Genomic DNA, 16627 nt, shown 5'->3' on the forward strand with positions numbered 1-16627 from the left:
CAGAGGAAAGAAGACAAGGAAAGTTGGTGGTGGAATGAGGAAGTCCAGGAGAGTATTCAGAAGAAGGCAGCTAAGAAAAAGTGGGATAACCAGAGAGATGAAGGAAATAGGCAGGAGTACTGTGAGGCTAGTCGCATAGCGAAAAGAATGGTGGCAAAGACAAAGGCTCAGGCCTATGATGAGCTGTATGAGAGGCTGGACAGTAAAGAAGGAGGAAAGGACTTGTATCGTTTGGCTAAACAGAGAGATAGAGCTGGAAAGGATGTACAGCAGGTTAGGCTAATAAAGGATAGAGAGGGAAATGTACTAGTGAGTGAACAAAGAGTGTTGAGTAGATGGAAGGAGTACTTTGAGAAACTAATGAATGAGGAAAACGTGAGAGAGAGGAGGACAACGGGGGGAGATAGTGGATCAGGAAGTGCAGAGAATTGGTAAGGTGGAAGTGAGGGCAGCTTTAAAAAGGATGAAGAATGGAAAGGCAGTTGGTCCAGCTGACATACCTGTGGAGATATGGAGATGTTTAGGAGCGAAGGCAGTGGACTTTTTAACCAGGTTGTTTAACAAAACCCTAGAGAGTGAGAGGATGCCTGATGAGTGGAGAAGTAGTGTACTGGTCCCCATTTTTAAGAACAAGGGTGATGTGCAGAGCTGCAGTAACTACAGAGGTATAAAGTTGATGAGCCACACCATGAAGGTATGGGAAAGAGTTGTTGAAGCAAGGCTAAGGCAAGAGGTTCAGATCAGTGAGCAGCAGTTTGGTTTCATGCCCAGAAAGAGTATCACAGATGCAATTTTTGCATTGAGAGTGTTGGTAGAGAAGTACAGAGAAGGTCAGAAGGAGCTACATTGTGTCTTTGTATCTAGAGAAGGCATATGATAGGGTACCAAGACAGGAACTGTGGTACTGTATGAGGAAGTCAGGTGTAGCTGAAAAGTATGTTAGGGTTGTGCGGCACATGTATGAGGATAGTGAGACAGTGGTGAGGTGTGCAGTTGGATTGCCAAATGGTTTCAAGGTGAAGGTAGGGTTACATCAGGGATCAGCTTTGAGCCCCTTCTTGTTTGCAATGGTGATGGAAAGGTTGACAGATGAGGTCAGGCAGGAGGCTCCATGGACCATGATGTTTGCAGATGACATTGTAATCTGTGGTGAGAGTAGAGAGCAGGTGGAAGAGAATCTGGAGAGGTGGAGGTTTGCACTGGAGAGGAAAGGAACGAAGGTTAGTAGAGTCAAGACGTGTGTGAATGAGAGGGAAGCAGGTGGAAAGGTGAAGATGCAAGGAGTAGAGGTCGTAAAGGTGGATGACTTCAAATATCTTGGGTCAACCATCCAGAGCAATGGACAGTGTAGAAAAGAGGTGAAGAAGAGGGTGCAGGCAGGATGGAGTGGGTGGAGACTGGGTGGAGACGGGTGTCAGGGCTGATGTGTGACAGAAGGATAGCAGCAAGAGTGAAAGGGAAGGTTTACAAGACAGTAGTGCGTCCTGCTATGATGTATGGTTTGGAGACTGTGGCTCTGTCTAAAAGACAGGAGGCTGAGCTGGAGGTGGCAGAGATGAAGATGCTGAGTTTCGTTGGGAGTGACAAGGATGGACAAGATTAGAAATGAGCAGATCAGAGGGACAGTGAAGGTGGAGCAGTTTGGAGATAAAGCCAGAGAGGCCAGGTTGAGATGGTTTGGACATGTATTGAGGAGGAATAGTGGATATATTGGTCAAAGAATGTTGGAGATGGAGCTGCTGGGCAGAAGGAGAAGAGGTAGACCCTCAGAGAAGGTTTATGGATGTAGTGAAGGTGGACATGGAGATGGCTGGTGTAAAAGTAGAGGAGGCAGTGGATAGGGCAAGATGGAGGCAGATGATCCGCTGTGGCGGCCCCTAAAGGGAGCAGGCGAAAGAAGAAGATACAAGTAAGTGTACTCAATGAAGTAGCTGATCAGAGTAACACTACAATCATTTTGAGCACCACTGCTGGCCATATTACATTTTGGCAAGACTCACTGATCTCTCACAGACAACTTGAACCATGTAGCTTATCTATGTGAAAACTTTTGCACATGCCCCTTAAAAGCCTTGTCATAGAAAATGAAACCTGTAGTACACATAACCCTCATTTAAATTCATTTACTTTAAAACTAGGCTAAATATCATCCTTCTTACCTATTATTCCTCATACAATATGACCATACAGAACCTGTGTAAGATCGGTACATTTAATTAAACGCAAATGGAAATCTTGTCAATTTCACTTTCAGGTTGCATTGCCAGCTGTGAGTCTTCCACAAGCTACTACATTAGCAATAGTAATCTTCAAAGTTTGACATTATTTGACTCATCAGAAACAGATGATACACATCAAAATTAAGTCACGCTAGTTGTGTTTGGTGGTGGCAAAACAAAAAAAACTGCTATGAATGTGTGTTAAAGTTCCTCTGACTGTTCAACTGAGACATATTGAAATTGGTAAGATGCTGCTGGAGTGGGTTGATACAAAATGCTCCACAAAATTGGAGTTAATCACAGCAGTGATGGGAGCTAGACAGCCAAAGTTCTAAAATAGCAGGTTTGTACCATCCTATGACTGAAAAGTATATGCAGGGTATTTGTAAAAATGTAAAATGTTTTTACATTTACCCAGTTTTAAAATTTATAACAAGGCACATGAAAACTCAGAAGACACGAAAGTCCACTAATCATGTTGCATAGTGAATAAAACTATAATTTTCATTGTAGACATCACATCCCATTATAGACATGTGTACTACTGTAAAATGTTTTATGGAACATCCTTTAACAAGAAAAAAAAAAAAAAAAACAACACAATAGAACTCCATTTTAACACAGTTCTATTTAAAATCACAAAATAAGGCTACCTAGCTTATTCACAAAAAAAAACCAAAAAAAAACCCACATGTAATTACTGTTCCTCTACTATGAGTGAGTAAGAAGCTATATTGCCACTGATGGGGTGTCAATTTTATAACATCATATCTTAAGCCTACTTAAAAAAAAAAAAATCTTAAAACTACTACAATTATTTAGTATGTCTCACCCACTTGTTCATTGGGGTAGAAGGGTTTGGGAGTAATATGTATAGATACATCAGACCAAAAACTTCAGACTTTCAAGTGGAACATGGTTTTAAACTTAATGAAATACTTTTTGATGGGGGTTCCTTTACATCTCCCATTTAAAAGTGCAAACTTGAGTGGCTTCAGTACAAACAGACCAAGACTCATATTTGAAGAATTTATTGTTCCAGGCATTTGAAACCAGGGGCGTTATTACAAGATGATCTTTTGGAGACTAAATTACAGAAGAAAAAGTGTTGCAAATCAAAACTACTTGAGAGGGCATGGAACAAAACCAATACAAAAACAAATAACCAGATATCCAGTCCTTCACAGTAGGCAACAGTGGAAAAAAAGGAAGAAAAAAAAAAAAAATCCATGAGAGTTTGCTTGCCTTTGTCCCAAAAAGGGATCATTAATAATATTAATATCAACATTGATAAAAAATAATTACAAGTTAAAAAGAGGCCAGCACCACTGGGAATAGTGGTCAGCAGCTGTATCTGTAAATGTGAGAGACAGAGAGACAGAAGCAAGAGAAAAGGTCACGGAAGGAGGGGGTGTATCAGTCTATGCGGAGAGGTCGCTGTTGTCAAACCTCTCCTGATCATACACCTCAGCAATGACTTTTCGACCTCCGAACCAACGATTGTTAAGAGCCTGAATGGCCTTGTTCATCTCCGATGCCGCTGAAAACTCCACAAAGATTTTAACAATGACCTCAGCATCCTCTTCTTCACCCTGTTTCTCTTGGTAAATAATCACTCTGTTGACTGCTCCAAACTTGCCACATTCTTCCGTTACCTCACCCTCCAGGTCGTCGTCTATATCCTCAGGACCAACCATATTTCTGAGCACCATAACCGTCGACTGTGGAAAGAGAGCAGAAGAGAATTAAAACTATATACACAATACTAGCATCTCAACCTATGATCTGACAGGACCTGAAATGATCTGAAACTTGTAAATACATTCTCTCATGTCCCAAGACAGACTGTTCTGTTTATTGCCTAAAAGGCAAAACCATTAAAAACTATAGCTGAAGGTAATGTAGGTATGAACAGCAAACGCATTTGGAAAGGTTTCCTGCATTCGTACACTCACCTCTTGCTTCCTTAGCAGTTTCTGCATGACCATGTGTCTGGCGCTGCTGCCCGAGATGCTCATGTGCTCCTGTTCACTGAGCATCTCTTGACCAGTACCGTCTTGAGCCGCTTCCTCTTCCTCCTTCTCTTTCTCCTTCTTAGCCTCCTGGGCTGCAGCCACGGCGGCAGAGATCACCGGCGGAGAGGCCAGCACGGGGTTTACCAGGCCCACCTGGGGCAACATGGGCCGAGCAGGGGTCACTCCTGTACAGAGACACAAAGATCAGCACGCTCATTTTATCCACAGGGAGGACAATATGAAGCCCCATTACACCTGGAAAATCCCTATGTATGTGCGTGTGTGGGATACTTTTCATCAGGCAACAGGGGCTCCAACAAAACTGCCAAGTTACAACACCCTTCTCCTATAAAAAACATCTGGTGATCGCAATGAAATCATTTCTGTCATTTTAGACAACATTGACCAGATAAGTAAAAGAGCTTCTATGTAGTTTGTACACAAGCAGACCAAATGCTTCACCATTATTTTTTCCAAATCATATTCTTTAAACAGTCTTTCAGGCCACCAGGTGTAGCTGGCAACTTCTAATATGGAACATAATTTTTAAATAAGTGCTGGTTACTCGTTTCTGAATATGCTCAGTGATAGAGTTAGAGTGTGCTTAAAATATTGCAAGAGGGACCTGTTCAAATGTTAAATTACGTAAGTGAGGTGGAGAAGGTGGGCATCAGTCTTCCTCTTGATGTACTGATGAACTCCACCCATCCCTCTACCCTTATGAGTCCTTTGCCCCCCCCTCTCATCCCTGTCCATTTAGATGAAAGATTACCAAGATTAACTCCACAAAAACACACAGGATCTGAGACTCACTGGCCAATGGGAATGAGAGATTTGTTTATGAGGGGAGGGGCTAGAAACAGTCCTCTTCACACTTGGTTGGTCAGTGTGCAGCAAAGGGGAAGGGTTAAGAGGCCACGGTCAGGGCGATTGTGGAGAGTAAAGACAGGGAGGGGAAGAGAGGAGAGAGAAAAGGAGAAAAAGAGAAAGAGAGAAAGAGAGAGAGGGAGAGAGAGAGAGAGAGAGAGAGAGAGAGACACAAGGAGAGAAGAGAAAATAAAAGAGAATCTATTAGTGGACAGGTCCCACGACAGGCCATGTTAAACTATGTAATGTGTAGGAGACAACAGAAACCTGGAGGAGAGAGAGGGTTTAAACACAAGCTGTCCTGGCACATTGTAACAGGATTTTGATGGGATTAGCGAAATGAAAGTACAATATGAGCTCTCTGAAAAATTCTCTCCATCTCATTAGATTACTGGTTGGTGCATACTTAAAACCTGGGTTACAATTCTAGTTTAAAGGTTAATATATTTAAGGGAACACAACCAGTATACCAAAATGTGCTTTTTGGTTAAAAAAAAAAACCCTAATGAATTTCATTTCTTTAGCTAACATTAAGTAAATCTCTATTCCTATTAGGGCTAAAAGATTTGAGAAAGAACACCCAATAGATTTTTTAGAATGATAATTGCACTTAAATTGCAGTATCTTCTAGAAACCCACCTCCCACAACAAGAACAATTTTTTCAGACTTGTGGCTTTGGCACTGGATGTAGTGTGCCAGAATTCCAGTTCACAAGCTGTGCATTTTTAGGTTAAAGTCTGCATTAAACTTAAAACAATAAAGCAAGATGTAATTAAAATTTCAGCTCTTGTGATTTGAAAATTACACTCTAAAATTTATAATGATAAATTGTTCAGCCCCAAGTCCTACTATGTATCCACCTGACAGCAAGGCCTCCCACATACATCCCACCACATTTAACATGCAGTAGCTTCATGCTATTTAAAAAACACAGACACACACACCCAAATCACACTAGATGTGAGGCAAACTAGGTGACTATGCTAGTAGGGCATTTCCACTTCTACTGTGTAAACATTAGGTAAAGCAGTATAATCTATGTCTCCAGCCCACCCCAGCCTACCTGTGATGACCCCTGGGGCTTGCGCTGCCATGACAGCCTGAGGCAGGGCGCCCAGCTGCTGGGGCAAAGTCACGGAACCTGCCGTCATCGCCCCCAGGATGGATGCTCCCGCCACCGCTTCCTGGAAGAACAGAGTGGGACATATAGGAACACCGCCCGCACAGCGCCCGTTAACCAGCACACACAGGGACACAAACAAGACAGGACAAGACAAAGGACAGGACAAAATAGACAGACACACACACACACACAAAGACAAGACCTGGGCCGGCTGCATGTAAAGTATCATGCAAAATATTTATGTTATGTTTATGTTACTAATACTTTTGGTCTAATGCCTGAAAAACATAGCACTGACATTTTGGCAAATCTGATTTGGTTAAATGTGACGTTTTCAAATATCCCAATGAGAAAATGTATACTATGAAAATAACATGTACTTGACTGTTCGGTTGCTTAAGAGCAATTTTGTCATTTGTTTTAACATTTTATGGATTTTTCACTATTACGTGATTTACCATTTTACTGGCAGTTTACCTATGTATCAAACTGAGTAATACATCTGTACAAATGACATCTTTCTACTTGAAATACCTGCATGTATTTGTTTACTGAGGTCAGCATTTTCTTAAATTGAGATGCAGTATCAGCATGTAAATGTAAAAATCATCCATATGCAACATGTGAAAAATAAAACACTACGATATTTCAAGACAGACACAATATGCACCAGGTTTGAGAAGTCAGAACAGACAAAAAAAACCTAGATGTGCCACATACATTCTACACTAAAGTTGATTTAAAAAGATTTAATGATTTAAATTTGTGTTAAGAAAATTGAAACTGTCGTGCATCATTACACTCCTAGTACATACGTAAACAAAATATGAACACAGACATTATCAGTACATAACCAAGCACTACATCTTAAGCAGTTTCAAAAATAAATATCATGACAAATGATTACATTTTTTTGCCTCATTATAGCCCTACTAATTATGATCTCTCTGTAACAGAGCATTCTGTTGGTCAGTGTACAGTATACTCCACACTCTCTACGCTAAAAGGTAACACAACTGGTCACAATGACAGTCATTCTGCCCAGTCCTAATATTGAGATTAATTCAGATATTTGTATATTCAAATGACAACTCCTATCCCTACATAGAAATGTGGCCTTTGGTGAAAGAGACAGAGCACCATACTTTAAACAGAACAGCTCTCAAACTCCCATTTTGCATACTGGCACTCACAGTTCTCACAAGGCAGATTTATGCTGCTCTCTCTCTCTCTCTCTCTCTCCCTCTCTGTGTGCGCCATTTTGGAATGAACGTTCCGTTTCCTTGGCTACTTGAACAAACGGCTGGGGAGATTTCTACCTCGCCAACTTTCACACAGAAATGGCCAATTACTCTGAGTCTTACCAGCTTTATTGCATGCCACAAGTGAAGCAGTACATGTAATCATGTAATTTGCCAAAAATGTCAAGCTTGCAAACTTTGTTCTTATTTTAAAATCTTGATAAACTTGATTAAAGTCTTAAAGGTTACAGGTCTATGAGATTATGGCACTATTTACACTAATTTAGCCTCATTATTAATGGACTGGATGCCAGTTAATCTGTCAGAACGGATAAGCCTTTCGAATAGTCACTGTATATATCGTGTTAACATAAGAGACTAACCTGGTAATATCAAGCGTGCAAAAAACTTACTCATTTGCAACAATTATTTTCCAGTGATAATTCAAATGAGCAGAACTATAAACTTCCATTAGATATTAGTAGGTCAGCATGTTGCTTAGATACGTATTGTACTAAAACCACGTAGCTGGGATAATGCAGCTATTAATCACACTAATAGCTGCATAGTTAAGTGTTCTAAGACCTGGAATAGTAGATAAACACTGGAAATGGTGGGCTCTCTGCTCTTAAACACATTATGTAATAGCTAAACATTATGCCATTAAAACGGAGTACAGACAACAAAGTGTTTGGACAAAATTAAATTTAAGTCTTCCGCCCGAAGACTGCTGGGATAGGCTCCAGCACCCCCCTGACGGAGAAGCGGCTTAGAAAATGGATGGATGGGTAGATAAATTTAAGCAGATGAAAAAAAGACGGAAGAATAAAATATTAAAACTAGGGACATACTGACAGGTTACTCATTCAGCGAAAAACTAAAAGTTTAACCAATGCTAATGCTTAAAAAAAGCAAAAAAAGCAAAAAAAAAAAAAAAAAAAAAAAGCAAGCAAACATGCTAAAGTTATAACACTTTCATTTATGTGATACACATAATTTTCATACATGTCCTCCAAGAGAAAGTCGTAACACATGGCATTGAGAGGACATGTTGGACCACAATAGAATTCACGGACTGCTGAGGTACAATGAGTCAAAGCCAGCCCCAGGCATGATTTGCCTTTTTTTGTTTTGTTTTACTTTTTTAACCTGGGTACTTTATATTCCAATCATCAACTTCTTAAATTTGGTTATTTAACCACAAACAGTCGTTCTTATGCAGGATATGTTTAAAACAGTTTCAGGCAGTTACTTCATATGTTATGCCTGGCTCAGTACTATGTTCCACTGTCCCTACAAAGAACAGTTAATATTTTTATCTTTTAATATCCATTCAGTCGATGCGAAAGCTCTTAAGTGTGTGTAACAATTATTTTACAGCGGCTTTGAATGTGGCTTAGATTAAATGTTTGACTGCATCTGATTTTAGTTTTGCCAGTCAACAATTAAATTGGTCTGTTACGGCTCAATTATCCAAAATCTGCACAGCTAATTAAACGCACCAACAATTTGTTGGGGCACTGTAACATGTTTCCAGACACATTCACATTAACTGTGTTGAAGACAAATTGGTACCATTTAAATCTAAAATTTATGGCCATCAGGGTCATATTAGCTAAATGTATTCACAGCCTTAAATGCAGTCATATTCTTAAAGTATTTTCCAATGCAACCAGGCCCAAGCCAAGAGACAAAGAACATCAATGACAAGACAAAACCAACCAGTCTAATCATTCAGATTAAAAGCTACTCAGTATTTTTCAAACATTACAATAGTTACTTTTCCATTCACTTTGTTACTGTTAAGTAATTTGTATACGAATGACAAGTATGAGACAACACAGGACAGATTACAGATTATTACTGACTTAATTCACATATATTATAAAAATTAAGATACATCTACATGTCAGTCTATGCAGTAGCACAGACTTAGGAAAAGTGCATAATATAAAATAGACTGAAAATGCAGAGCAATTCCAAGGCAATTAACTTGTTAAAGTATGTAAAAACACACTCAGTATGAAAAGACTAAAATGGAAAGTTACAGATTAAGTGGAGATCCTGATACATCCACTTAAAATGATCTATTAGCCTGAACACATGCATAATCTGTATTTATCAAACTCAAACAAAATGTGCAGGCAACAGTTCAAGGGCCAAGTTGCCCTGTTACATAAATGGCATAATGTCGCCTTTGCAATTTAAATGCAAGGGCTACTTGGAGCCTTGAGTCACCTGGAACTACAGCTGCCCAATAAGCATCCAGGAATTATATGACTGACCAATTAACATTCTCTATCTAGCAAACTATGGCACAATGATTATCATCTTTACTGGGAGGTCCTGAAGACAAGCCTCTCCCCACACTTATAAATCTACACAAAACAAAAAGGCACCAGCGTGCTTGGAACAGAATTGCCTGAAGGATTTACCAGACAGTTGAGGAATTCTTCTGTCCGATTCTCCGGAGTGGAAAGATTCCATGCCATCTGTTTTTGGAGTTTACACGCTATGTTATCTTTCTGCATGTAAAAGCTCTGTCTCATATAAGTAATGCTGTGTCATACTGAGTCTTCATGCCAGTCAATACCTAAACTGACTCAAATCAAGCCCTCACATACAGCACCATGTCTCTGCTCTAGCCTAAGCGCATTAAAAAAAAGGACAAAAAAAATAACACGCTGCGTTATTTTACTCATGGAACCATTCTAGTGCCAAAAGGAAGCAGCTGATCACACGCACGCACACACTCCCTGACTAACAATAGATGTTAAAAGTATAAAAGGGCTCACCTGGGCAGTGATTTTGGCTGTTGCCGCAGCAGCCGCTACAGCGGCAGCAGGGGGCAGGCCGCCGGGTGTGGTTGGTGTCAGGAGGGGGATGGGAGGCGTAACTGCTTTGCCCACTCGCAGGTACTGACCGCCAAGGTCAAAGAGGTTCATGGATGAAACTGCGTCCTGCGCCGACTGGGCCTTGTCATATTCTACAAAGGAGGGAACAGTGGCATAAGGCTTAAATGGCCACTGCGAAGGTTCAGCTTAATTCTTCTAGCAGAGCACTGTGTCATTTACTGTGTAATTACCAGAGGGCACTTATGGCACAAATTGTCCGCAACTGAGCCTAAGAAAATAACGACAACAACAAAAACAAAAACTTACTATGAAAGCATGTGAGGAACCTGCCCCCACCCTTCTCTATCCCCTGTGAGACATATGTAGAGAACAGCATTCTGCTATGACTGACTGCTCTCAGTCATATACATGTATTTTCATCCGAATGTGAAAAGACGCCTGGCACTCACCTATGAAGCCATAGCCCTTGTGTTTCCCTGTCGTGGGGTCCCGCGCCAGCGTACAGGACTTGATTCTCCCGAAGGCCTCAAAGACACTCTTGATGTCCTCATCCGACAGGTCTGGGTGCACAGATGCTACATAGATTCGGTTGAAAGCTCGTGCTTCTTCTGCTAGCTGGTCTATGATTGGTTGAGCCTGACCAATGTTGCTTGGCCGTCCCACCTAAAGTGGAATACCAAAAAGCTCAAAATGTGTTCCTGGACACTTTATAATAAGCCAACAATTACAGTGAGTTATTTATGCTTAATAACCAGACATACAATGTAAGCACAACACAGACATTCTGACTCACATTACAAACTTACTTTAATGTTCCTTCCCCCCAGCATGACTGAGTTCATCTGTTCTAAAGCCAGCTGTGCTGCCTCTGGCACCTCATATTCTACAAATGCAAAACCCTGCAGAGAGACAAAGGGAGGGGGTCTTCTGGTTAGACTTTCAATAACATTCAGAGATGAGTACACAGACTGAATAAAACAAGGTTCAGACCTTGTGCTTCAGTGTAACTGAATCCCAGGACATGTCGATGCTCTTGATGGGCCCAAACGGAGCGAAGGCCTGTCTAATAGTGTCTTCTCCAAGCTCATAGTAGATTGAGCCTACGTAAACACGGCACATTATGGCCAGTGCCCGCTGCCGCTGTGCCGCAACCTGAAACAAACAACTCCGGGCTCAAGCTATTCCCAGTGTAAAAATAAAAATGTGCTAACAGAGAATCAAGTATGACGTTTATCTAAAAGTGTTGCAGTGATTGAGGATAGAACCAGCATACGAATGTACTGGCACCAAAGAGATTGCACCGGCTCGACTTTACCTCCGAACATTACACACACAATAACTGAGGAACTACAATGTATGCCAAGAAATGGAGGAAGACCACATTCCTGCATTATTACCAAAACATCCATTTATAGACACAAAATAATTGACAGTGCTTACCGACTGTAAAGGTGAAAGAGGATCTCCAAAACCTGCCATGGTCAGAGAGGCCATCTGTAGGGAATTAGGGAGCTGGTTGAACAGAACAACAGAATGGCAATCATTGGAATAGCTTATTCTGGTACCATTTGATTTTAAGGATGCATCATCTCCTAAATGCACACACATACCCATCACGGACTAGACAAATACTGCCCAAATGGGCAATTTACCTGGAGGTTGTTAAGTTGTTGCTGTTGCTGATGAGCAAGCGTCTGTTTGACCAGCACACTCTTGATACTTTGTTCCATGGCATACTTCTTTGCCTGTGATGAACAAAAAAATCCAGTAAAAGGAAGAAATGAATAAGAGTAGTCTCCCTCTAAGCATGAGACATCTTATTAGAAAAATTCACAATATTCAATATTCAAGCAAGAACACTGCACTGAGTTTTACTCATTTTTAAAGGCTAAATCAGTCACAAACCTCAGTAACCCAAAACTCACTCATCTACAATCTGAGTAGTCCCATGTAAACACTATATAAATTTTAAAGGAAGACAGATCTCCAGGACAGGGATTGGTGAGCACTGGGCATGTGCCAGTGATTGAGAATAGTACTAGGAGACAGAACACCCACTAGCACCGAAGGCATAGCACTGGCTTTTCTCGTTTCCACTATTGACATACATATGCACTGCACAAGCATAGATACACAAATGAGTGGAGGACAAATATGGTCAAAACCAATTCATCAAATCCACCCAAATGTTCTGAAATAATAGAAGCATACCCACAGCCACTGCACACAAATGATTAAAGATACGCAAGAGGCAGCGGTTAGGTTACCTTCTGCAGTGCCTCCTGCTGCTCGGGAGTGAGGGGCGGTAGGCCAAGCTTCGAGGCTGTGCTCTGTCCATTCTCCATCGTCAGAGCCTCGCCTCCCTGTGTGAGGGGCCAAGCAGAGCTTGAATATAAAATGAACATAAAACTACAAAACAAGCTACAGAACACTGAATTTTATCATACCCTTGCTTCAGAGCAAACAGTTTTATGTCTGAAAAAAGTACAACTGCATGATAGCTGAATTATTGGTAACGTTAAGATTTTTCATACTCTGATATACACCAACCTTAATTTAATATATTTATTTCAGACATTGATGCATTGTTGTTCATGCTCTGAAACTGCTCACCACACTAAATTCCAAGACATGGTTTACATGACTGCAGTCTAACGACATATAGAGGTTAAATTGAAAAGCTATAGTTGTTTACATGTGCAACGACTGTTTGGTATACAAAAACTGCAACACACTGCAGTTCTTTAAGATTCAGCCTACAATTCGCAAACAGTCAACATTAATAAAGGCAAAACCCACAGTCATATAACATGGTCCAATTTCCTCATATCAGCAGAGGAAAAAATACTGCAAATCGGCGATGAGAGAGGGACGCTAACCACTGTTCCTTAGAGTAGAAATACTACAGTAAGCGTGGTGAGGTGAGCTCCCTTACTCAGTACTACACAGAAGAAAACTTAAGTACCTTTGCTCAAATGAACTCCAGAGTGGTGCAGTGCCCCCCCCCTTAAGGAGGTTTGAACCCAAATGGTTCTGCCATTGGCTTTGGAAATATAGTACAGTCAAGAGATACGCTCTACAGCACAGACGACACAGAGAGAAACGACAAAAAGAAAAAAAAAAAGGAAAAGAAAACACAAACCTACTTAGAACAAGAGATACTGGAGAGGGAGACAACAATTTGAGAACACTGACATCCAAATTCAGGGAAAACCTCTCAAACATTTAGGACATCATGAAGTCCAAAATGACATGCCAATACAGTGATCACTCCTACTCCCTATACAGAACCTGAACTCAAGTTACCTCTTAGGAGTGCTCCTTACAATGTCTTAAAGACAGCCTTCAGTTTAGACAAGAAATTATGGAAATGGTATGGCAAAAAGAAAGGAAGAAAAATAAATAAATAAACAAAAAACCCCAAAACAAAAAAGACCTTTAATATTGCACAAGCTTATAACTAGTATTCATTATAAATATTTGAACTAGTCTGATGGCAAGATATGCTTGGATGATCAGTGAAAATTATGTTCCTTTTTTTTTTTTAAAGCTCTATATAATAGATGAATGTGGCACTACTCATATAGCTATTGTAGTAACTTAGCCTTTGTTTAGGCCATTTAATTTACCCCTTAACCCGCTGAATCATTCCAAAAAGCTGCAGTGGGTGTACGGCTCTCAACCTGCTAAACACTAAAAGATCCAAGTCTCCTTAAAATAGAGGCTAATTCATAACTGATGTACAATTTAATATGGCACAGAAGGGCGGACTCCTTACCTAGCGCCTGGTCTCCACTGAGATGTCCTGATGCAGGCTTCTCTTCCAGAAATAAAATACACAGAGAGCTTTTACAGATCAGAACAGGGTCTGGAAGTTAGAAAAAGAGGCTACAGTTAAGAAAGCATTCTCTTTGTTCAACATTTACTTTCTTACAACTAGAGAAAAGAAAGGACAGTTGAAGCTAGTGTGGACCGCTTACTAACCCAGTCAAAACTGAAAGGTACATCCAAAGCAAAAAATGCGATCCAACTGTCTTAACAACGTTGCTCAATCCGAGATAAACACTGTGTTTGATATTACAACTGACTTATTTTATATCCATATCTGTAACTTTATCTTAACTGTCAAGGCTCGGACAGAACGGCACTCGGTTATAACAGGGACAGAATCTCTGCATACCCGAGTGAGTAATTACACAGATGGGACTGAATTATTTAACTCAAAAAGAGCGGACAAATGCTTTATAATCATCTCACGAGCCTGGAAACCAAATCATTTTTCAAATTATGACCAAAATCAATAGACAGGACACAAATTTTGCAAACTCTAGTTACATCACTTTCCACAGAAATGTTACCTACTTGGCTTTTGCGGTGATTATCAAGTAGTGGCCCGCCTGCTAACAGCTACGTTCATCATACACTCAACACGACGGCGGAAAGGGAATTATCACAAAACACATTTTAACTTCTTGCTTAAGTCAAAAGTCATCTGACTTAGCGTGCTATATATTAACGGTGTTTGATTCACCAACTCCTCGTTTAGACACTGAATGAAAGCAGCAAGACGGCGGAGCTGCCCGCCATCGCACGAAAAGCTAGCTAGCACGGTTAGCCGGTAGCAGGACAAGTCTGAGACAATGGCCGCATCTCAAATGACTCACTCAACCCATACACAGTGCACCATACAGGTCGCAAAATGACATATTACACCCTCAAAATAGTGTACTCAGCTTCGATCAGTTGACCGGTCGGGATTAATCCAACACGAAGGCGCATTAGTTAACAGCTAACGCTAGCAAGGTAACATTAGTTAGCTGCTTAGCGACCAGCTACCACGTTTGCCTGCAGCCGGAGGTGTTTTTCAGGTGCGAGTATGAACGTGTTCTAGCAAGGAAACAAGAGACACCTTAATTAATTCAACAAATCTTAAAGTAAACAAAGAGCATAATCGTAAATGTAACTGCGTCGTCCGCACGCAGTGATTAAGCTCGACTCCAGCAGGCCGGAGCCAAACCCCGCTCTCTCCACTGAGCGGGACGAACCGGAGAGCTTAGCTCAGCTACACCAACAAAACCTACTACAAAACAACGCACTGAAAACTCGCATACACTACGGCATATTTCTCCATTGGAAAAAGATAACTAAACAGGAAAACGAGAGCTGGACGTGTTTAATTTACCACAAAAACTGCCACCGCCATGAAGCACACCTTCCGCAGCGAGGTCCACGGCGATGAAGACTATGAAATATCGCGACACTGTGACCTCATGCACTGTAACTGACGAGGCGCTGCGTTGTGCTCGCGAGATTTCACTCCTTGAAACGACCTGCTGCTGCACCATGTTTCCAGACTTTTCCATTTGAAAATGAGCGAGCGTGCAGTCATTCCAAGTTTTTTTATTAACGTTTGATTTCAGAAATCTGTATCTTCACGGTCAATTCACAATGCCTAAACGTGTATTTCGCTTGTGTTCATACTTGGTCATATAGAAAAATGAAAGAACGCCAAAGCTCCACTCGATGGATGTGGGGTGTGGGGTGGTGGACGCAAAGTCCCTTCAACATCAATGAAAAACTTGTAGGCTTGAGTCTCTCAAAATCAGCGAATCCTTAATAAAATACATTTCTGGACGCGGTTCCTCCTTCATATTTGAATTAGCCGAGATGTATTTTCTATGCTATTTGGGAAATTATGTGATATAGCTACATTTTCAAGCATGTTGTTTTCTCTCATAGGGTCCACTTACGACATTTGTTGTGGTTCCATGTACTGAAAACAGTCATAATTCAATCCCTTAAAATGAAGTACGCTGTTTATATTATTGTGCCTTCAGGATTGATGTATAGAAATGACACTTGCTTTGATTGGCTGCCTCTGTTGTGCCTGGTTCAAAAACCAATGTGTGGGGCGGGGCTAAACTGTTGTTATCTAAGTAGGTGGGTGTATGTAATTGTGCTGGATTTCGTGACATCACGAAAAACAATGTAAACAATACAGAGCATTTTCCATAATTTGACACTTGATATACTTGTTTGCACCAGGTGACGAAGAAGGCAGAAGGAAATATGCTTCTGTAGATGCTAAACGTTCCCACAATGACGTCTTCCCCTACGATCACTTACACACAATGATGCAGTGAAAGCTTCAGTTTTTTTTTTCATGATTCTGAAATGGTCAAATATGTTAATTCATATACAACATTTCAATGCAAATTCAAACAAGAGATGCAGTTCAACAGAGTTAAGGAAGGATGCCAACCATTAGGGTGTAAGCACTTGGAAGAACACTACTTTTTCCTGCAT

General features: G+C 40.8%; 1 protein-coding gene and 2 non-coding genes across 7 annotated transcripts; all 3 read right to left on the minus strand.

The window, feature by feature from the left end:
- Window positions 1–3234: 3234 nt before the first annotated feature.
- Window positions 3235–15599, minus strand: puf60a (poly-U binding splicing factor a). 5 transcript variants are annotated; one of them, XM_017686025.1, is made up of 14 exons: window positions 15504–15599; window positions 14100–14189; window positions 13287–13397; window positions 12589–12684; window positions 11974–12066; window positions 11762–11833; window positions 11312–11473; window positions 11128–11220; window positions 10771–10984; window positions 10262–10452; window positions 9902–9958; window positions 6166–6286; window positions 4175–4419; window positions 3235–3940 (listed from the first exon to the last, which is right to left on the minus strand). In XM_017686025.1, exons 4-14 carry the CDS (start codon window positions 12664–12666, stop codon window positions 3641–3643), a joined length of 1626 nt encoding a protein of 541 aa, XP_017541514.1. In that variant the 5' UTR covers window positions 12667–12684; window positions 13287–13397; window positions 14100–14189; window positions 15504–15599; the 3' UTR covers window positions 3235–3640. The 5 variants fall into 5 exon arrangements, with proteins under 5 accessions (XP_017541514.1, XP_017541515.1, XP_017541513.1 ...); XM_017686026.1 differs by lacking the exon at window positions 13287–13397 and having other exon boundaries at window positions 11762–11815; XM_017686024.1 differs by lacking the exon at window positions 13287–13397.
- LOC119262740 lies at window positions 11560–11694 on the minus strand. The gene has a single exon (XR_005129872.1). It is a non-coding gene; the product is annotated as a small nucleolar RNA SNORA57 (small nucleolar RNA).
- On the minus strand, window positions 12334–12466 carry LOC119262741. Its single transcript, XR_005129873.1, has one exon. It is a non-coding gene; the product is annotated as a small nucleolar RNA SNORA57 (small nucleolar RNA).
- Window positions 15600–16627: the final 1028 nt, after the last annotated feature.

Source organism: Pygocentrus nattereri, chromosome 2, assembly GCF_015220715.1.
Source record: "Pygocentrus nattereri isolate fPygNat1 chromosome 2, fPygNat1.pri, whole genome shotgun sequence".
Lineage (NCBI taxonomy): Eukaryota > Metazoa > Chordata > Actinopteri > Characiformes > Serrasalmidae > Pygocentrus > Pygocentrus nattereri.